Source organism: Phaenicophaeus curvirostris, chromosome 1, assembly GCF_032191515.1.
Source record: "Phaenicophaeus curvirostris isolate KB17595 chromosome 1, BPBGC_Pcur_1.0, whole genome shotgun sequence".
NCBI lineage: Eukaryota > Metazoa > Chordata > Aves > Cuculiformes > Cuculidae > Phaenicophaeus > Phaenicophaeus curvirostris.
The window spans coordinates 51,560,110-51,582,898 of record NC_091392.1 but is presented as its reverse complement, the minus strand read 5'-3'; the positions used below and the strand labels follow the sequence as shown (position 1 = coordinate 51,582,898).

The 22,789-nt window shown below is 35.9% G+C and overlaps 2 protein-coding genes across 13 annotated transcripts in view; one reads left to right on the top strand and one right to left on the bottom strand.

Annotated features, from left to right (window-relative positions):
• The window catches only part of RPS16 (ribosomal protein S16), a 383,184-nt gene that overhangs the window by 141,418 nt on the left and 218,977 nt on the right, over positions 1 to 22,789 (bottom strand). The window lies entirely within an intron of this gene.
• The window catches only part of PPP1R12A (protein phosphatase 1 regulatory subunit 12A), a 118,698-nt gene that overhangs the window by 64,109 nt on the left and 31,800 nt on the right, over positions 1 to 22,789 (top strand). For 8 of the 12 annotated variants that reach the window (XM_069857935.1, XM_069857868.1, XM_069857858.1 and 5 more), the window contains exons 3-13: positions 1,010 to 1,128; positions 7,951 to 8,110; positions 9,677 to 9,821; positions 11,669 to 11,743; positions 12,197 to 12,285; positions 12,415 to 12,572; positions 15,876 to 16,003; positions 18,834 to 18,950; positions 19,314 to 19,529; positions 20,506 to 20,600; positions 22,637 to 22,759. In XM_069857935.1, the coding sequence (XP_069714036.1) occupies positions 1,010 to 1,128; positions 7,951 to 8,110; positions 9,677 to 9,821; positions 11,669 to 11,743; positions 12,197 to 12,285; positions 12,415 to 12,572; positions 15,876 to 16,003; positions 18,834 to 18,950; positions 19,314 to 19,529; positions 20,506 to 20,600; positions 22,637 to 22,759 (1,425 nt within the window). The remainder of the gene's footprint in view (positions 1 to 1,009; positions 1,129 to 7,950; positions 8,111 to 9,676; positions 9,822 to 11,668; positions 11,744 to 12,196; positions 12,286 to 12,414; positions 12,573 to 15,875; positions 16,004 to 18,833; positions 18,951 to 19,313; positions 19,530 to 20,505; positions 20,601 to 22,636; positions 22,760 to 22,789) is intronic. The other 4 variants (XM_069857885.1, XM_069857926.1, XM_069857945.1 and 1 more) reach the window with 2 other exon arrangements.

Sequence of the window (22,789 nt, the reverse complement as noted above, 5' to 3'; positions counted from 1 at the left end):
TAGTGAGGTTAAGAAAACCCTTTTGATTTCATGTACCTGTTACTGAATGAATAACCAGATCTTCAGGTCTGAGTATTTCCTAATTTTTTTTTTGTTTCCTGAAACATATGGAAAGCATAAATGAAGCCATGCAAGGCAGGGAGTATGTTTGCAATTCTTTTGCCTGTGTTGAGTCTCTTTGTTAGGGAAGTGGAAATGTTATGGTCAGAAGGTGTAAGACTGCTCTGTTCTGATGTTTTAATTATTGTTCATTGTCTACTTAGAAACAGACTATACGCTAACCTGTAGGTTCTCAATAACTTTATAGACTTGTGGTTTCATACAGTGAAATAACTTAATTCTTTTGGGACTTATTCTTGAAATTGATCCATTTGACTTAATTGGATATTAGAGATAGCTTCCACTGATGTGGATTGTTGACATCTGAGACAATACCGCTTCAAGTAAGTAAACAGTGAGGTTGGAGTAGTGTAAAGTACTGCTTCCTTTATCCCCCTTGTCTCTTTCAACGCCAAAAGATGACCTTATGAATACTTAAGAGCAGAGCTGATTCTGGTTTTATTAACTTTATGAAACAGCCTCAGGCCAGGAGTCATTATTCTGGCAAAGTATAGAAACATACTGTGCCACTGGATTTGGAAGTTCTAGAGGAAATGGCTTAATGTGAGGACCTAATGGGAATTGATAGTTCAACTCCTGTTCACCTTTTGTTCACTTCTGTTCATTATCTAACCATTTTCTTCTTTCACTTCTTGCAAGTATGTATTTAAACATGTCGGGAGTCTTTGTAGCAAACTGAGGAGCAAACAGAGAGCTCTTTGTGATAATGGGTACTGTGATGAAAAGACAGGTCATGAGGTTTTTTACTTAAACCTAATAGAGTTGTTTCTATTAACTGTCTGTGTGCGTGTATGTACCCATTGCATATGGCATCGTAGTGGCTGGTATTTTTTTTTTGCATCAAGTTTACCAAGTTGCTTACAGTTTATTTTTCTTTTTCTTTTGGCAGGTATTTAATTAGTCAAGGAGCACATGTAGGAGCTGTAAATAGTGAAGGAGACACTCCATTAGATATTGCTGAAGAAGAGGCAATGGAAGAGCTGCTTCAGAATGAAGTAAATAGACAAGGTAATAATGAATATGGAATGGAGGGGGGTTTTATTGGACACTAAATATATTTTTGAAAACTTATGCTGAAGTAGGAATTTTAAAGTCACTCTGTTTTCTAAAGAGAACTGTCAGTACAACGTACAGTGCTCAAGCGGCCTTTTAGGTGTTTTCACTCGGCCCAGCCCCCTGTGAAGAAAGAGGTCAGAAGTGTTGAAGCCAGATGTTGGTTGGATTCCTGCATTCACTTAACACAATTTAGGTTGTATTCAGATACAGTGGATGGTATTCAGTGCATCTGGGATATAGCCTTCTATATCACAACTTTAGATTGTGTCTAAAGAGATTCCTGCCTTAGAGAGGAGAGAAATAGGCACTCTTAGGGTTAAGCCCATTTAATCCCCAGAGCAAATGGTAAAAAGAAAGTGGATGGCATGATATGCAGGGAAATAAGAGATACCTTCTGATAGGCAGAAGTAGACTCTAGATTTGACAAAGGCTTTGATTCAATTATTTGGTAGGGTTAATGGAATTTTGCTTAACAGCTCTTACAGGTAACGCATGAAAAACATCAGGTTAGATAGCTGTGAATATTTTTTTTTTTTTGTCTCTGCTACTATTTGTCTATTTTAATTGGTTTGGAAAAAATACAGTTGTCCTTTTTTCTAGCATTACTGGTGGTCTTTCCTGGAGAGTTGTTTCTGGATTGTGCCTTAGCCTAAATTCTTTAAGGTTGTTTTTGAAACATTCGACTTCAATGATGCATTATACCAATGTCTATATATACCAAACTGACATTGTTTGGGAAAAGAACTCTCCCACAGTCTCATACTTACACATTACTCCTTTTGATATTCTACTATATATTATATATTAATTATATTATAAATAATAAAAGTAATATATAAATCTTATTTTTTATATGAGGGGGTTATATACATTTTTACAACATGGAGATTCAGCATTGCATGCTAATTTTTGTTCTTTTGCAAGTTGAATTATTTTGAACAGCCCAGCATGGGCAACATAAACTAAATGCCAAAATTCAGTGAATATTTCAGCGTGGTTTGCAGATGTCATAATTAAACTTACAGTAAACTATGTAGGGTATGACCCTTATAAGTCTGAGAAGAGTATACATGTTCCCACACTGTCACTGCTAACATCTAAAAGGATAATTCAGTTTATTTTAAAATACTGAACTTCACTTGCTGTGGAAATCCTAGTCTCCGAGCATTCCCCTTACTTTTCTATGTCAGTTGGGTTGTTGACATTTTCAGAAGATGGGTCTTTCTTAGACAAGTTGAAAAATAGATTTGTTAAATGAAGCACCATGTCAGGTGAGAAAGAACTTATTAGGGCCGTGCTTCAGAGTAGTTTGACCTCACTCTGCAGAGAACTGGAACTGGATGCTGTCCTGAAGAGTGACCATACTGTGAACATCTCTGTTGGAATTTCTGCTTTCGTGATGTTAACAGGACGCTCTAAATTCGTTATATATATATATGTATATATGTATACCCTACACACACACAGAGGCGCACACACGCAGACACACACGAAAACGCAAACACTATATTTCATGTGTATATATGTATGTATAAATATTTACATGCAGGCATATATATGAATGCTGTTTTGTATATGTGTTCTATTCTACCTGTCTTTTTTTGCTTTTAGACCACTTGAAAGTTTCAGTTTCATGGAAGCAGGGGCAAAAGGCATGCAGCATCCCTCCTTCTGTATCTGTGTCAGAAGGTGCTAGAACTAAGGGTTTTTACTTGCAGACCTGAAATCACAGGAAATATTTAATGATTTTGGATGAGAATGGAATAGAAAGAGTTTGAATCTAGATGTGAAGTTGTAGTGTATATCTTACTAAATCAGGCAGCTGTCTCAGCAATTAGGTTCTCATCATGTCCTTTTGACGGCATCGTTAACTTGAATTTTAAGTTAATAGTATATGCAGAATGATCATTTAGACGTTATCATGATCACTTGGAAAGTGCCTAATTGTGTGTATGTCGTGGCTGGAGAAGTTAATAGCTCTAAAACAGGAACATAATTGTTTATCTTAATGTGGCATTAACACTGATGTGTTGTGTCAGTTTCATCTTTGATTATACATCTGGTTGAATGCAATTATCCCCCCAGCTTTAGCATTGCTCCTCGTATAAAACAGAGCAATGCTGCAGTTTTGATAATGCAGGTACACAAGTATTTACCCAATTAAATTAACCAAATTTACCCAAGCATACCATAGTTGTGGAAGTTGTCTTTTACTGGTAGTGTCAAGTTTTCATTTGCACTGCTGAAAAACTAGGAGACTTGAGAGAGATGTGGCTTTAGTCCTGGCTAGCCCTGGCCAGTTTTAAATATTATCCCTCCTAAGGTCTCGAGCAGGGTTAAGTGTAATGGTTTGAAGCAGGATTTTTAGCTGTTTATCATCAGATGTCCTCTTAAAATTATTTTTAACTGCTCAAGCAGTTATTTTGAATAGTAGGAAACATTCTCAGGAGGTGAGTTGGTGGGGAGAGGTGATGTGAAGTGAGTCAGGAGTTCATTATAAAGCATGGTAGCTGTTCAGTAACTATCAGAGAGATCATGTCTCCTTTTCTGAGGAGAAGCACATGTTCCTCATTCTTAATTATAGGTAAATGTAACGAGACTCTCTCAGATGTGTTGCTTAACTCAGCTTTGTTTATATGGATAAAATGCAAACTATTACATTTGTATATAAACATTCCCTACATGAAGTAAAAGGTGGGCTGATCTTCCATGCAGTGCCTATAAAACATGCCTTTATATGGCTGAGGAGTCCTGAAAGAATGATTCAGCACTTAAATTTACGCTGAATTTCATTAAATGCTCACTGAAAGGCACACTGTTTTCAAACCTGTTTGGAGCTGTTGAAGAACACTTGTTGATCGGGAAAAAAATGAAAGCATTTAGCCATAAATTATTAATGATTTAAGAAGCTGTTAGGCTGCCAGAGTGGTTAAGCGCAGTGGTGGTGTGATGGAGTGCTCGGCTGGAGCTGAGCTAGAGGCAGCGCATTGCCATCTACGGGCCGAGTGAGGAAAGGGTTGGAAACGTCTGGCCAGCATTGTCTTTTTCCCTGCTATCTTAAGAGAGTCTGGTAAACAAAAGCAAGGAGAAAGGTCCATACAAGGTATAATGAGGGCTGTTTGCATTCCATTTTCTGTAGTTAATAATGGGAATTCTACTTAACTTATCTCAGAGAGCAACTTTTTTAATATGACACAAAGTTTAATTCCCGTTTTCATGCCAGCTATTAATATGGAATGTTTTATTTAAATTGGCAAAGTACTCGTACTTTTTTTTGTTGAAATATGATCAGAAGTTTACTTTCTCATAAAATAATGTATTTATGTAGCCGTTATATCTTGGTTGGGCCTCAGAAATGCAATTGGTTTTAATATTGATGGAAGTCTATATTCAGTATTAGTTACTTTTTCTGCAGAAACATTGCTATTTTGACATAATTCTTTGGGGTTTTAGACATAGCTGGAAAGTATGCTTAAACATTAACTGTTTGAAGTTCAAGATCAGTGTTTGGGAGGAATTTCTTCTCTGTTCTTCCTCTATACAGAAGTGCTTCAAAACAACCGACCAGCCACACATACAAACAGTTCTACACTGATAGGAATTTACATCAGATTCTTCAGGTGGATAAGGTTACTCATGCTGATAAGTATTCGCAGTTAGACTTCTGGCACACAAAAAGGGGATGGACATAAATGTGACTAACAGATTATACGTAAACTATTTATATGTGTAGTAGTGTTTTGCAGGCAACACTGACATGTAAATGGCTGTACTCTAGAGAATTATTTTCCCAGGATCTGCTGATCTGCACTGCTGTGTCATTCTGAAAGGCAAGCAGATGCGGAGGCCCAAGGAAGTTACAGTTTGCAGTAGTTCACACATCAATACATAGCAGCCTTCTGGTGGAATGAGAAAACATGATTTTTCAATACATTATTGATTCAGATTTCCTGGTTTGCATTCTTCATAGCTGTCAGAATTATGAACATTGTTAGATATATAAAATTTAATTACTGTTGAGATTTATTTAGTCATGGGTTGTCTTCAGAGAGGCAGTCTTAGAGACCCCCACATATTTGATTTTTACCAAGCTTCTTTCAAGCAAGTACATTTTAGCTTTTTCCTTTGCTTAGTGCTTCAACAATTTTGCATTTTCCTGCATCTTGCAGATTAGTCTCCAGCCTAACAAGTTTTCGTCAGTTTCTGATCAAACTTAATTCTATTTTATTAGATTGCCAAGACTGAAATTATTCTTTTAATGTATTAGGTGGATGAGCCTAGGAATTCAGTCAACTCCTTAAAACACTTAATGTATGACCTCCCTCAGTTATTTTATGATACTTATTGAAGTTTAATCTTTTCAGCTCTCCTTAGCATAGTTTTACCAGATTTACTTAGTGAACAGAATCTTTTCTCCAAGTGATCTTTCTTAATGTTCTTTTTTTTAAATTCAGTTCTTTTTTTTAATGTAGTTGTAGACGTGGAATACCTGTTGAGGTGAGAATTGATTGATTGATGAGTAATAAGATGAATGAAGATGAATGTATTAAGTGTTTAACATTGCTTAAAAATACCAAAAAAATATGAGTTGTTTAAAGAAAAAAAAACTTTCAGGATGTGGTGATGTCTTGTTTGTTTTCTTTGAAATGACTGTTTAGATCTTAGCATTATTTGTCTGTATATAGCAAAAAGTAAGAAACTGGCATTACAAAGTCCTTATAGCACAAGCACTTTCCATTGGTGAAAAAGGAGTTCTGGTGCTGTTATGCACTACAACAAAGCAAACAAATTACATGTTATGTTTCCAACAGCATATAATAATTACATTCATTCTGCATTTCAGGAAATTTTAATTTGGGTGTTTCATTTTCAAGGGTTTTCTAGCTGCATCTGCAAAATAGTAATTCATTTGTAACACCATAGATGTCTCTGTCTGCCAGCCACTGCTTTAAGGGTATTTCAGCAATGCCTATGCAATTTCTTCTAATTTGCCAGTTTGTTGCTCTGGCTTTCTAGTTGTCAGTGGATTCATAACAGCTTGATGAATCTGCTTTATTATAATCTCTTTTTATCATATTTTACACAGTAGAATGATGCTTTGCACTACGTATCTCTGTATTATCTATGACTTTTCATTGCATTACATTAATGATTTCTTAGCTCAGTTTCTGCTGCATGTCTAAATGGACAACAGTCGAGTTGGATTTAATTTGGTTTCTGTATTCTTGGGAATTATTTACCCTGTAAAGGATTAATGGCTCACAGTTTCTTTGAAGACGTTAGAGCCTGAAATTGCTGTTCATTCTAAAGACTTTGAAAATTAATTGAATTAATTAGAATTAATTAATTACGTAGAATAGTTTTGGAAAGAGGTGCTCTAGCTTTGCATAATCTTGTTTGTGATCTGCTTCATATTGTTGTGCTTTGATTAGTTGGACAGTTAGGAGAACTATGTGATAGAAATAAGTTTTATAGAGAAAAATGGTTTGGAAACAGATGAAGCATCAGCAGGAAATACTGAAAGAAGGCAGAATTAGATCAAAGTCAAGGAGCATCTCTGAAGTGTTTTATCTCTCAAGTGTCTCATCTTCTGTTTTATAGGCTGTAAGGACTACTGATGAGGCTTGTGATTTTATCTAGTAAATCAGTACCTGTTTCTTTCATTATGCCCAAGTTAATGCCTTGCTCCATGAGAAATTAAAAATTCATATGACAGAAAACAGTATTTATTTCCCAAGTTTTTGCATACTAGTGTCTAAGATTACACAAATCATACACATGAAATAAATATGAAGGTTGTCCCACTGATTTTCTGTTAGAGGTCAACCCAGATACAATTTGTGCTCGTGGTGAAGAAAATTCTAAGTTCCTTTCCCTCACAAAGTTGTTGCTGTTCAAACAGCAATAGGTAGAGCAATGCTCAAGACCCCCTTTTTGCTTATGTTCTTTAGGTCCATGTGGTAGTAATTAAAAAATGCTTTCAAATACATGTGTGGCTTTGCCCATTCAGAATCTGGGTATTTTTTCAGTCTCTCTTACCTCATATTTATACTGGTAAATATTATATGTTCCTCCCTTTTTATCAGTGCATGATAATTTTTTGTGAGACGTACTATAAATATTTTCAGTGTTGTGGGGTTTTATTACCTGAGATATGAAGGGAGATTTCCAGATGCTTGGCTATTTGACAATCAAGTTTCAGTTTCACAGTGATAGAAGACAAACTGGTTTTGACCAGAAATTCTTCAGAACATATAAAAACTATAGCTCTTATCTTTGTCGTAAGTTTTTATTAATGTTGAGAAGCTAGGCTGTTCTTCTTCCAATCTCCTTGTAGAAAAATTGTAGCTGTTTTCTACTTTCTACACACAACATCAAACCAGACTTAAATTTTGGTGCTTCGAAAGTTAAAATATAATTTTTCTCTTTTTGTAACAGGTCACTTTAGTGATTATTGGTGTGATGGTAGACATTTTTAAATTTGAAGAGCCAGTTCTAGTAGCTTTCTTCTTTTTTTTTTTTCCCTTTTCCTTCTTCTGGGAAGAAAATTGAATTATGCATGCAAAGTATCATGCAATAATGAATGGATGTTTCCATAGCCTCTTGGGGTTCGTCTTCAAAAAGATAGTAATATCTAATGGTGAACATAATTTGTATTGCCTATCTGATATTTTTGTACATAAACAGAGTACGAGTTATATTACATAATTGAATTGAATTATTTGACCTGAAATACTTTGTGTCCTCTCTTCCCTTCTCTCCCCTTCTGAATAGGGGTTGATATAGAGGCAGCTCGCAAAGAAGAAGAACGAATAATGCTAAGAGATGCAAGACAGTGGCTCAACAGTGGCCATATAAATGATGTCAGGCATGCAAAATCTGGTGGTACAGCACTTCATGTAGCTGCTGCTAAGGGCTATACAGAAGTCTTAAAGTAAGTGTGGTTTAAATGGAAAATTTTGATTGTCTTGTTTATGTAATACTCCTTGGAATTGATAGGAAAGTTTGTAATCTGGACAAAAGGTTTTCTGATCTATAGAACGTAGAAATAAATTTTTCTTTTTTGGTATTTTTATTGAAAATCATGGCTCTTTAAATCTCTCCTGGGAAGCTTCAGGTTTTTGGTGTCTCCTGATTCACAGGTAGCTTTTCAATAGTAAAATACAATACAAATATATACTGTAACACAGGTTTAATTTGTTTTTCATCAAAGCTCTGTCTTTGTCGAAATTAAGCATATGTAATAATACATTGCTTTATTGTGATTGTAAATGTGTTTACCTGCTCTGGCAGTGCTGGGAACAGTTACGTATTGTAATATGAAATAGACACACACCCTGCCTGTGTAAGTATTGCTACCTTTAAGGTGTGCAGAGCCTTGTAAGGCTCTGTCAGCACAGAAGCTGAATGTCAGAGCTTTTTTCATCATTATAGCTATACGCACAATTTACTGAGTGGGAGTTCTACTTCAGAAAACACTAGTGCTTCAACACGATGAAGAGAAATTACTGTGTTGGAGAAGAATAATTTTTGTTTTAGAATAATGCCTGTAAGGAAATTACGTCTATAACTGTTTGGGTATTTTTAGCTCTTTTGGTTACCGTCACCTTTGTAGTCCAGTTCATGTACTTTTCCTAGAAGGGGAAAAATATATGCACAGGCAATTCTCATGATAGCTTCAAATCATCAAAAATGTCTGCTCTGTGTAGGATGCAAGACTTTGCAGCTCAGTATGTGAGAAAATTGACTCATTGGACAATACTACTAAGCGTATTTTCAATCTTAAGAAACAGAATTTTGTGAGAGGAATATTCTGCAGTTATGTGATTTGTAATAATTATAGGCAGTGTTTCAGGGAGCTGATAGCCCTTTAAATAAAACTGCTAAGTGTCCATTGTCACTTCAACACTCACATTAGAACCTTACCAAATGAGTGTTGAATGCAGGCTGAGAAGCAGGTCCTCTGTTTGAGGGATTTCTAGCACTTAAAGCATGTAAGCACTAGATTGTTACAACATCAATTGTCAATAACAGGAGGAGATGCAAGTATCGAGCAACTGGTATTAATTAGGCTTAACAGCTTGAAGTGACTAATAGTACAGTAGGAGGAGGTTTTAAAAATTTACTAGGGAAGAACACTGTATCTAAGAATTTTTGATATTTACAGCTTTCCCTTCCTTAAAAGGGCTTTTCTCTGTTACTGCACATGTAGAGAAAAATATCTAGCTGAATAGAAACAACGGACTTCAGTGAAGAGGAATTGAATAAAGAAAATGGAAAAGACTATTTTTCTTTAATTTGCCTTAAAAGTCTATATATCTACTGAACAATGAAAAGGCAAATGTTTCTCTGAGGAAATATAATCAATCATCAATAGCCCAACAAAAATAGATCTGATAAAAAAGGAATAGGCTGTTATTATAGAATAATTCTGTGATTTTATGACAGTTTATTTATCCCTGCCAGCAGTGCTTAGATCTAATTCTTTCAATTTCTTTAGGCTTTTAATACAGGCTCGCTATGATGTAAATATTAAAGATTATGATGGCTGGACACCACTTCATGCTGCTGCTCACTGGGGTAAAGAAGAAGCATGTCGCATTTTAGTGGAAAACCTTTGTGATATGGAGGCTGTCAACAAAGTGGTAGGATTTTTATGTAATCCTTGTCAAGATACAAAGTTCTGGTCTCTAAAGTGACTTTAGAAGCCAGGGTAAGAAATGTGATGATAAACTGCTGTTTACTGTACGTGGAGCTTTGTATAATGCATGTTTTGTCAGAACAGCATGTTTGTGTTCCAGACTAAATTCTCTGTCAAAATTACTTCCTTGGCCCAGTTCATGCTTAGTGTTATATTAAGTGATGCAGGTCGTCTTTGACAGGGATATTGGAAATAGAATGGGTTTATTGACATTTCAAAGGTACAAAATTATTGACATGATGGATTGCATACATTGGTATTAACTTTTATAGATGGGGTGTAGATATAGCCTTTCAGCTATAACAGGTTTTTTGCAAACTGGTTATGTTCAAGGTAGGTCTAACTCATCTTTTGGAAATAGACCCACTTGATAACTAGAAAACTTGAAACTAGAAGACTTGAAAATAGAAGACCAGATTAAAAACTGTATTCGTAAACTTGAGATAATTTTGTTGTTTAGTTTCCAGGTTAGTGCTGTGTTATACTAAATGGAATAGTTCACGTGTCAGAGGACCTCAAGCTGTTTTGGGTAATGTTTCTTGAAAGGAGCACGTGCTTCTGCTGTATGATCAGAAGTTTTATGGATGTGAAAATTAGTGTTTTGAAGGTCCATCCTTTCTAACAAGCCAAGATAGCCTTCCCCATGTAATTAGGAATATGTTTGCCTTTCATTAACATTTGAAAAACTGGAATAAGCAGAGGCAAATATCAACACCTTTAATTATCTTTGAAAGCTGCTTTGACTGGTGTTAAATGACAGCTCTGTCTTTATTGCTGGTTCTTGAATCAAGTACTTGACAGACCTTGTCGTGATCCTCCCAGGATTTCTTAAGTCCACACAGTGTGTTGATGCAGCTGCATTTATACCAGTGGATCTAGGACTGCCTAGATTCCAGCCTCCTTTTATTTGAATACAAAGTTCCAAATACAAAACATTGTATAGTGGTGTCAAAGTAAGCTAGGCTTTCTTTGTGAAACTGTGTGAGCTCTCCTCATCTTCAAATGGAGATGAAAAAAGGGAATTTCTGAAATCTTTAACAATTCAGACCTTAAAGATATAATCTCACGTCCCATGGGCATCTATTCTAGTCAAGAATTGCAATGACTACGTAGATGTAAGATACAGCAAGCTGAAGAAATTCCAGCTGAGGGAATTACTCTGTGTTAATGAAGCACACTGATCTTTTTATTCAAGTAAGCGTCCTGTGGAAATTGTGCACTAAGAGAGGATAAGAACAAATGATTGTAGCAGATCTCTTCTGAAATGGAATGTAAAATACAGTCTTACTGTCAAAATGTGAAAGTATGACTATTTAAGTTTAGTATAGCTTGGTTAAATAATTTACACTTTAAAAATTCAAGCTTGCTTGTGGTAGTCTAAGACAGCATACTGAACCATTCAGTATCCGTGAGTATGACTGCCATTGGAATAGGTGTGTGGAGCTATTATTGTGAAAATCATATTCTTTCAAATTATTTTCTTTTCCTTGTTAGTTTTCTTTTTCCTTCAAAGGACAGCAAAATTTTATTGAAGTCATGTTTTTATCTCTTAAAAAAATGTTTATTCATCAGGTATAGATGTTTGTTTCAGTTACCCAAGAAATATAATACTGCCAAATTGTTTTCAACTACTGACAGACTAACAGTTTGTGATAGAGCTTGGCTTATACTTTCTAATTTTTCTCTCTGAATGTGCTCCTTACCTGCATCATCATGTGATAAGGCATCGTAATTTGTTATATTTTAATTCTGATTTACAATTATGGTATTTTATTTCTTCCTCTTCTCCAGGGGCAGACAGCGTTTGATGTGGCAGATGAAGATATTCTAGGATATTTAGAAGAATTACAAAAGAAGCAGAATCTGGTAGGCCTTTTGCATTTAAAGATAGAAATATAGATAGATATATGTATATGTTATACTTTATTAGACATATAATTATGATACACAGCTCAGAGTAGTATATAAACTAAAAACAAAGGTTTGATTTGGGTCTTCCATTCAGGTAGCACCACAGTCATCTCAAAAGTTACTTTATACCATTATTTGCTTAATTATGGTGACCAAAAAGCCTTGGAAGAAAGAAGGTGCTCTTCTACTTGCCTTCTCCAGCAGTCATTTTGTGATTTGCAGCATTAACAATGAAGAACTTTACTCGGAGTAGCTGTTTCTGAGATTTTAGGATTTTGAATTTCAATAGCTTGGAAGCTTGTGCACATTCTAGTGTTTGTAGTAGTTAAAGATTTCCCTCCATTTGTGATTTTGTCACACCGATAACCATTCCGTTAATTTAATTGTATCATTCTATGTATCTTGAAGCTTCATAGTGAAAAACGGGAAAAGAAATCTCCCCTAATTGAATCCACAGCCAACATGGAAAATAATCAGACACAGAAGACATTCAAAAAGTAAGTAAGCTAGGAAAAATAATAAGTTCTTAATAAAAAAGATAACTTTACATGCTGTTGTAAAGTCTTTCTTGACAGACTTTAGTAGATTTTCCAGGATTTAGTAAGGATTTTTCTTTTCCAACTCAGTAAAGAGACATTGATTATGGAGCAAGAAAAGAATGCATCTAGTATAGAATCTCTGGAGCATGAAAAAGCAGACGAGGAAGAAGAGGGAAAGAAGGATGAATCCAGTTGTTCTAGTGAAGAGGAAGAGGATGATGACTCAGAATCTGAAGCAGAGACAGGTATGTTATTTGGAGTATTCTCTTCAAGTTTTTGCTTTATAAATTTACTTAGTATCCTTATTTAATGTACAGAGTTAAGTATCTTAAATTTCAATTATTCTTCTGAATTTCACTAAGCTTCCAGTCATTTTAAAGCAAGTTTATATATGTCTAAAGTCAAGACATAATAGACATATCAAAAAAAGTCTTTATTACTGACTGTTTAGTTTAAAGCTATTAACCTACTTGTCTGATTTGATTTTTAACAATCAATACTTTTAATCAAATGATTGGAATAATATAAGCCTTAAGTAGCATATCCGAAAACATTAAGTTAGACGATCAAGTCAGATAAGAAGTTTCTACGGCTGTGCTGACTTGTGAAACTCATACAGAGATTGGAACAGCAGAACTGCAAACATTCTCATTTGTCCTTGCCATCCTAAAGTACATACCAATTAATCTGGCAATCTTAGCTCAGGTATTCATAAAATACTAGTGTATTTATTTACTGTTCAGCGTGTCCTGGAATAGACTTCTAAAGGTGCTATTGTAATATCAACAGTTAATTCATATACAACTTCATTTCAAGAGGAATGTTCTTTGGAAAGTCTGGAATTGTATGCAAAGAAACACACAACTGTGCTTCTCTCTTCAGTGGAATTTAGCTTTTTTTTCCTTGAAGCAAGCAGTAATGTAATAACAGGAAGGCATCTTTCTCTTTCAAAGGAGAAAAGAAATGTCAGTCAGTCAGTGTTTAAAGATGTGTGTTCAATCCTATTAAAGAATTTTAGAATTGCGGTGCAGCAGTACAGCATGCAGATCTAGATGTCATTAAAAATATCTTGTTAAGATGTTATACTTAGACTTTTTAAAATTAGTAACCCTTTTTGGTGAGCTCTCAGTTCTTATTTTAACACATTATTTGCAGTTTCTTCACCTGAAAAGGGAAGACTAAGAAGGGATTTTAGAGTTAACCAATACATAATAAATATTTAACATAGGCAGAAATAAAAACAAGTTGTGAAACCTAACTATCTTTTATGTTTTAATGATTTCTGTATTTTGAAATAAACTGGCATTTCAGTATTAAGCTGGAAGCACCATCTACCAAGCTTTGTAGTTAGTCTTTCAACTTAGTATACTTAAATCCCTTATTTACAGAGACTGAGCTTTGATGAGCTCGAAACACTTGTAATATATAACACGTAGTAATTTCTTAGTCACTGCAATAACTGTAAGGTCTCCTGAACTTTATGATTCTGGTAACTGTGTTCTCTTTGTTACCAGTAGATAGTTTGTGCCAGGAAAATTTGACTGTGACACAAGAATTAATTTATGTAAACTTTGGGGTTTTTAATATCAACAAGGCTTTATCATACTTTATTTGGCAAGCTAGACTTTAAGCTTTTCCCTGTAGAGCTGCATCTCTGAATTCCAAGCTTGTACTTTCCCTTTTTTCACATTATTCAACTTAAGGTGGTTTTCTAATGCAAACACTTAAGATGGTAAGACGCATTCTGGTTGTAAAATATTTTAACAGTTTTCAATATTCTGAAGTACTGGAAATTGTGATTTCTAATCTATTGTGATATTGGAAATGTTTTACCAAAACTTAGATTCTCTACCATTGATTATATGAGAATACAGTTCAAAATAGATACATTTCTGTCTGCAAGACTGAGAAGGGAAATACAAATATGAAGATACCGTCTCCTAAAGGGCAGGGAAACAAGCGGAAAAGTAAAATTTTCAGTGGTTCAATTTTTTTAACTTACTTCATTTGAGGTAGCCTAATGTTTTTTGAAAGTCGTTTAACATGAGTTCAGTCATGCATACAACTATGTCCTTGCTGTCCTTGAAATAATTTCAGAATACAATTGTGAAAAATGCATTTTTCTCCTGCCACATTTTGACTCTTGATAACTTTTTCTGTATATTTTAAAGCTGAACTACTTGTTTTCAGATTTCCAGCAGATCTGCCTGTGCATCATCTCAAATCATACTCAGTCCACATTTCCCTGTTGAACTTTTTGCCACCACTACTTAGGAAGTTTACCACCATTTATTTTCACTTGTGTTTAAAATGAACATTCCATTAAGTGCACAGTTAGCCATGTAAGGTTATTTTTTTAATATTTGTTTTGTTTACTACATAATTAATTATTCAAAACATATGTTCAGCTCTGTCTGTAAGTAAAACAAGTGTGTGACAGCAATACCATTAATTATACGATTTCCAATCATAGATTGGTACTTTGTTGAATTTGAATGCTAGATATGAGAACGCTCTATGAAAACATGGCATACTTCCTCAATTAACTGTTCCTATGCTCTATAGGTAGCGTAGACATAAAGGTATGTTTATAGTAGGGCCAAAACCAATGGGGATTGAACCCCCTGTTCTATGCTGCACAGATAGGATGTAGCATCCTTCTCTAAAGAACATGCAGTTTGAATAAGCAAAACAGAAGTGAGGTGTAAGATTATGAAGGTTAACCACGTTCAGTGGCATGGTTGTGTCACCACCATGACATTTTCTGTATGTTTGTGGAAGAGGAGTTAAGGTACCCATACAAAGGGCAGAGAAAGAAACGTGGGCAGGAAGGCGAAAGCAGAAGAGGGTTGAGTAGATGGACAGTGAAACTCAGGTAGAAAAAACAAGGGACAGAAAAAGCAGTGAAGCCAAAGAAAAGGCAGAGCTCTGGAAGGCAAGTCCCTGCCTCAGCTCATTCAACTGACCAGAATCCCTGGCTGGAATAATTATTTCTTTACACTCAACTTCACTCGTTCTTGGGTAACTGTGTTTTTACTTTGATTAGGCATCTGTAGATCAGCAATTACATGCCAACATAGTTCCTACTGTGTTAATTTTTACAGTTATTAGCCATCTACTAATATATAGAGTGTCTGGGGACACTGTGGAATCTCTCTCTCTAGAGGTTTTCAAGATCTGATTCATCAAAGCCCCGAGCAAACTGGTCTGTAGTCAATATTGACCCTGCTTTGAGCAAGAGGTTGAATTAGGTGACCAACCTCTCAAGGTAACTTCCAACCTGAGTGATTGTGTGGTTCTGTCTCTGCATCTCCTGAGTGTTTAACAGTTGCTGAGTAACAAAATGTTAAATACATGAATGTTACTGAAAAAATATGGTCCTAAGATACACATTGGGAGTGAAGGGGAAACAGGGAGGAATAAATAATAAAATGCTATTGGAAAAGCTTACTGTTAAATCTGTTCAAAAGAAATTCAATTCTGTGTTGTGGAACTGAAAAAAATGGTGAATGAAAAATGAAAATTAAAATCTTGTGAATATTTTGCAGATAAAACCAAAACCTTGGCAGCTGTAACTAATAATGCAAATACCACAAGTACACAATCAGCATCAGTAGCTGTCACAGCACCTTCAGTAGCCGGTGGCCAAGGGGCGCCTACATCACCTGTTAAGAAGGTAAAATAAAATACCTTTGTCATGATTTTAGATTTCTGTTCCTGTATGTGAGCGTATGTTTTTTGATTCTTATGTAAAAGTGGACTAAGTTATCCAGTGAATTGATGAAAATATGCAGAGATTCCTAAAATATTTTGTGATTTTCTATAGAAACTGTTTTGAATTTTTTAAATTTTGAATGTTTTCGATTCTAAAGAGGAATCTAAAATACAGAACAGCTGAATGTAAGATCCTGTTATAAAAGCAAAAATGTGTTGCATGATGACTGGAGTTCCTGTTTCTCTGAAACTAAACTTCATTTTTTGAAAGTCTTTTGTATGCCAGACTTCTCCAAAATTTTTAGAAACTATAGTTTCTCTCTGTGCCTGTATTTGTCATGCACTTAAGGCAAGGGAGGCAGGTGTGACTAAAGTAATTTCAGGAGTCCTTAGAAGCATTCATCTAGTGCTTAGGTTCAGAAGTTGAAAATGATACCTAAAATAAGAAGTAGGAAGTGCTGTAGGTCCCATCCCTGATTTCAATATAGTTAAGACATCATGGAAGAGCTAGAGAATTGGGACACATGATTTATTCAGCTCACAGCTGAAAAACACACCTAGCAAAGCCTTAGTGTGTGCTGAAAGCTTTTTACAGCTTGACATGGACTTAATTTTAGTTTTAATTAATTTTAGTTTTGCTTGTCAAAAGGAAGATATGTACGCCTGGGGCAAAAACTTCAAGCAGGTAATCATGCGTAGTCAGAAGGTGGTATGCAAGTCAAAGTTGTAGAATATCTAAGCAAACTGGATTGTAAGCCAGTAAGGCTTCCTTTGTTGATCATTCAACTTTTCCATAAACATCACAATCAAAGCATAACCCTCTACTGATGCTTCAGAAAAGTGTGTTCAGAAGAAACAGTAGTCATGACATGAAGTTATGGCAGAGAAAGAAGACCTACTACTGGGCAAATAGCATGTCTTGTATTCAGCTTACGGGAGCTTATTGCAGTTATGCTCTCATATTTACAATAGGTCCTTATGATAATTCATCTTGCAAAGTATACTTTAATGTAACAGATGCAGAGATTGTGTTGCTCAGCTGCATCTTACTGCGTTGGGCCAGCCTTCTGGATCCCAGGAGTTGCTTTCCAAAAATCATTGTGACTGATGCCCACAAGATTTATGTCAAAAAATAATTGTGAGAGCACAAGTGGAATTGTGAGCCTGGCGGACCAGCAGGAATGACTGCTGTTTCCCCTTACTGAGGTTTGTGGCTGGGCTTCAAGCTGTCTGCTAGATTCCAGGGTGATCTTGTGACATTAATCTAAACAGTTCCTGCTGGCTTAGCAAGGAATTATGGTTCTCTGTCATGGGAGCTGCATTTGCATTGCTCTGGAGCTCCGCAGAACTCAAGAGCCACAAGTTCACCCCACAAACCATAGCCAATGCGTGAGGTAGGGAAGGCATTGTGAGTAATTTCTTGTTTGCTGACTGTGCCTTACTAGAATGAATTCAAATATAGTGTGAATTTTACTGCATGGAAATAGGCCTACTTTATATAGTTTAGTTTTTAAAATCACTTCAGTAATGCAAGAATTTCTGACAATTGGGCTGTTTAACTGATGAGCTCTCCACCCAGTTATTTTACTTCACTTAATTATCTTTGCATGCTGGAGATTCATTTTTCTTGTAATGGTCTGAACGTCATCTTGAAGTCGAAAGTTTCCTAGTTGTCCCTTCCAGTCAGTTTATTTATATTCTGCAAAAGCCTTCTAAGTGGTATGACCTTCAGCAGCAGTACATTACCACGCTATTACTAGCTGAGATGTGGGTTGGTATTCCAGAGTTTAATGATGAAATAGACTGAATCTTTTGGTACAGGATTAAATGATGATGTATGGGGGCGGGGGAACACAACTTTTTTTATAAGATGAAGAAATAAGTATGATTTTAAGCTGAATGATAAACTTTTGTAAATCATCAATGCAATGTATTTATTGTACACTAATTGATGGCTTATCTTCTGGTCTTAAAGGTAAAAGGTGAAGGTTAAAAGTAAACTGTAGTTATCTTTCTAATACGTGTGAAAAATTCAGGTCTTTAACTACAAAATAAATGCACATTTATATCATGACTGATCATCTTGGAACATAGGATGTACATGTGATTGAGGGAAGCAGTTGCAGCTCATATCACTGAACAAAAAGGCTTTAAACTGTTTTCACTAATGAAGGTGAAACAGCAGATTATATGTGATCTTGCACCTGCCTTTTCAGATTTTGCACTGTCTCTGCTACTGCAGCTACTTTTCTGCATTTACACCATAGATGGCCAGACTGTACGCTGCTCACAGGTGGCGCAGATGCAGTGAGCTTGAATCTGGGTCTTCTTCAGTCTGTGTAGCATTCAGTAATGCTGCTTTCTGTCTGAGGGTACTGAAGTAAGGCGAGTTTGGGAGTGAAGGTACAGGTTTGATAGCTAAGCCAGCAGTGAATGTGATTAAGGGATACACATGAAATATGATAAGAAGATAAGAAGTACATTAGTGTGAATCTACCAGTATTCTTGGCCATATAAGGATTTAAGCCATGGGCCTTTTTTAGGTCAACAGGCTTTGCTGTCCTCTCCTGTGCAGACTGTATTCTGTCTCTGAATTAGCTAATCAGGCTGCGTTGTGTTTAATAAGAATCTGTTACTAAGGTTTTAAGTCTCTTACTGCTTTTCCGTCTTTTGTGCTGTAATTAAGAGCTACATAGCGTAAATGTAGGAACAGACTGTGCTTTTAAAACAACCTTTTGTTTCTATTTTCCATTCTTTCAATCTTCATCTCTGTCTGTCTTAATTGGCTTTAGTATGATAGCATTCCTCCTATCATGCCTGTCGTGGAGTCAGTAGATCCTGCATCATGGAGGCAGGGCTTGCGCAAAACTGGCATTGTTCTTGTGCCCGATAAGGGTGAAAAATCTATGGTGAGGCTCTGGTGTGCACAGGTTTGTGTACAGGGTGCTGAATAACATATTTAATCAAAACATTGATACTGGATTTGCATGTTTCTAAATTTGCATCTCATGATCACAGTGTGTATTACCAAGTGTGGGGTTTTCTAAGCTAACTTTTAGAGGAGTAGAATACCTTTATGAGTCTTACATTTCTTGTCTCATTAACTAATTTAAGAGAAGAGTGTGTAGGTTGTCTATCACTGCAACTCCCCTACAAATTCAACATTTCTATGGTTATTAAAAACAGTTGTGTTCTCAAATCTCCGCAAGGAGCATGGATTACCACAGGTAATGTAAATCAATAACGTAAATTCATTTACGTGTGTTTTATAGTTTCCAACATCTACAACCAAGGTTTCTCCCAAAGAAGAAGAGAGGAAAGATGAATCTCCTGCTTCGTGGAGGTTATGTCTTAGAAAAACTGGTAGTTATGGTGCACTTGCAGAGATTACCGCTTCCAAAGAAGCTCAGAAAGAAAAGGACTCTGCAGGTGTTATGCGTTCTGCTTCAAGTCCTAGACTTTCCTCTTCATTGGACAACAAAGAAAAGGTCATTATTTTCAGTGTAAAACAATATTTTGAGGAACTTATGTTTATGACATAAGGAAGAATTCCAGACATAAGGAAGAATTTCATCATGCGTGTGGTGAGGCACTGGCACAGGTTGCCCAGGGAGGCTGTGGCTGCCCCATCCCTGGAAATGTTCAAGGCCAGGTTTGATGGGGCCTTGGGCAGCCTGATGTGTCCCTGCCCATGGCAGGGGGGTTGGAAGTGGATGATCTTTAAGGTCGCTTCCAACCCAAACCATTCTGTGATTCTATGATGTATGGTAGAAGTAAGACATTCTCTGTAGACTGTACTATACATCTATTCTTTACCAAAATTTGGAAAAGTTAAATTATGCAGCTTCTGTATAGTCTTTTTAAAAGTGCAGTGTGCACCTTCATTGTCTGGTGACCTAGTACTTAGGTCTGGGGCTTTTCCCTTTCTGGGACTTGCAGTGCTGGTAGTAGTTTTTACAGTTAGAGGAGATTAGATGTTGGATAGTATCAGCATCACTTGGAGAGTGATGTTGAAAGAATCCTAGCAAAAAAGAGTATCTTTTTGTACTCCGTAGTGATTTTTTATTGTCAAAAAACTGAGCCAAGTGAAGGACTAATTTGGAACAGGTAATTGAACAGCACAGAACTTGTGGTTCTGTTTCAAGTACAGATGTTTAAATGTTTTCAGGATTAAGAATAGTATCATACCATATAGAAATACTGAAACAGTTGCTTTTGATAATCAGTGTTGGGATTGTACTGTAGCAAAGCAGGAAAAAGAGGAGTTGTTTGCATCACTAGAATGAAAACATAAACAATTTCCTTTTCCTACTGTAGTCCTTATGATATTTAAGTATAGCTTAAAACTCCATGTATGATCGGGTCACAATAAATAACAGCTGAAGTTCTCATAATGATGATTTTCCAGCCAAGAGCAGTATAATCAGTAGTAGTAACACTTAATAAAAAATATGTGTCTTTCAGGAGAAAGATGGAAAAGGAACTCGACTTGCATATGTTGCACCTACAATACCAAGACGACTGGCCAGTACCTCTGATATTGATGAAAAAGAAAACAGGTGACTGAAGTTATAATTTGTTAAATATAAAATTACCTGATTTTAGAGTGGATCATATCCAGATAGCTGAATGTTGGATGACCTGAAATAAAAATCCTCTCTTTGCTCAAAATGTGCTCTTATAATAATTGACTATAAGACTGTCCTCTTATGTCTGAAGAGGAGGTGCTTTGTTGCTGCTTCATAGAATGGTTCATTACAGTGCAAACACAAGATAAACACTGGCTTTTCTTACATTTGCAGAATACTGTTGCATAAGTTTAGTTTCTGGGTGACAAATTCTGTTTTGAAACAGGGATATTCCACCTCTCAAACTCCCCTAAAGTTCAGCTTAGTCCGTTAGCATCTCTTAACGTTTCTTGGCCCGGTCTTTGTAATCTGTATTACTTTTTCAGGGCAGTTCAAGAGTTTTTGTTTGTGCGTATCATTCTCTGGAGTACTATATTCTTCGACGCTGAGTTTGTCAGTTTTGGTTTGTTTCTGAGAGAAATGATGATGATGATTATTATTTCAATTTTTACTCTTTTGAGATCTTCCCAAAAGCTCTTCTTTTCCAAAAGTGTCTTAATTAGGTGATTCCTTAAGATCTTTCAGTATTTCTTGATGTACCAGAGATGAAGCCTGCTTTTAGGCCTGCCTATTTAGGTACAAATACTTTGCCTAGTGTATGGTGTGGCAGACAACCTGGCTTACTTACTTAAAGACCTAAGAGATTTTTGATGTTTAGTCTTACCTTCTCTACATATAGAATTCAACCATCTGCCCTACAGGTACCATTATGAACTATTAAGCTTATGCCGTTGTCCCAGATCTCTGTCCTTGTTGCTTACCTTAGTGCTGGGTTTTTGTTCTGCGTATCTGAACAGCTGCTTGTCTAGCTTATCAATGATGTAGTGTAATCCAGCTAGCAGCTTGGAAGGGACTTCAAGGTGAATGCCGGCTGGGCTTTTTTCAACACAATAACCAACCTCAGTCATCCAGCCTCAATCAAATGCCCATGCTACAGCAAAGAGTGCTGGCAAAGTGAAACCTTCAGTAATTATAAAAAATTGGTCATGCAGCAGGATCTTTCTGTGGTAGGTGATGTCTAATAATTTGTGTTTCTCTTTGGTGGTAAAAGATAACACTGCATTGTCTTCTTTTTAATCTTTTTGTAAAGTTGTTTCCAGCCACAGTAGTGTTAGCATGCATTTTTGTGCAAGAAGACATACTTTCTGAAGACCAAATGTAACTAAACATAAAATACATCTTTACAAAATATTATTTTCCGTCTCACATCAGGTTGCTTTTTATGTATGATTTTGTGAAAGATATTCTTCATTCTGCTGAGCTTCAAATCATGAGCTGACATTTTTATTAGAAATTCAGGGGTTTGCATCTTGGTATCAGTTTTCAAGGTATTTTTTCTAAGTAGATTTTTGCAAGGTTATTTCTTGCTGCTATAAACTGCCAACACCAGGCTGGAAATTCCTTATGACTAAAGTAATGTCACCTAGTGATACATGGCAGGCCACTCAGGAATGGCTACTGCAGACCTGTTTACACTAGCCTACAGTATCATGAGTTCTACAGGCTAGTCAGCTTCCTAACTACTTCTTATAGCATCCAAGAATGAAAACACTCATGAAAGCAATTTCTAAAAAGCCCTAGTACTTTTCCCGTTACTGCACCAGCTAATTTTAGGGGCAAAGAGAAAAGTCCATTGGTTTTATTTTTTGAGAAAAACAAAGCCAGTGATGGCCACCATCAGATAAAAACTGATGGTTGATTTCATGTTGATTAAACCCTCTTTAACAGTTTTTTCTTTTGACACTACTTTTCTATTACATCTCTAACAGTGTTAGCATGAATGTGTTTTTCCACAGGAACTTGGATATGATTGTCCATAAAGGTAATTTTATTCCTGTTCTGCATGGTTACATTTATTTTAAGTGTATTATCCAGGATTTTGATCTTTAATTTGAAATTCCTTTTTAGCTTGCATCAAGAGCAACCTTCTTTATTATGAGTTTGATAAAATGAAATCTTTTTTACAGAGACTCCTCTGCTAGCTCAATACGTGGTGGTAGTTCCTACACCAGGAGAAAATGGGAGGAAGATGTCAAGAAAAACAGTTTGAATGAAGGTCCTACATCATTAAACACAAGTTATCAAAGAAGGTGTGGGATTATATCTTGTCTTTTTTTAAT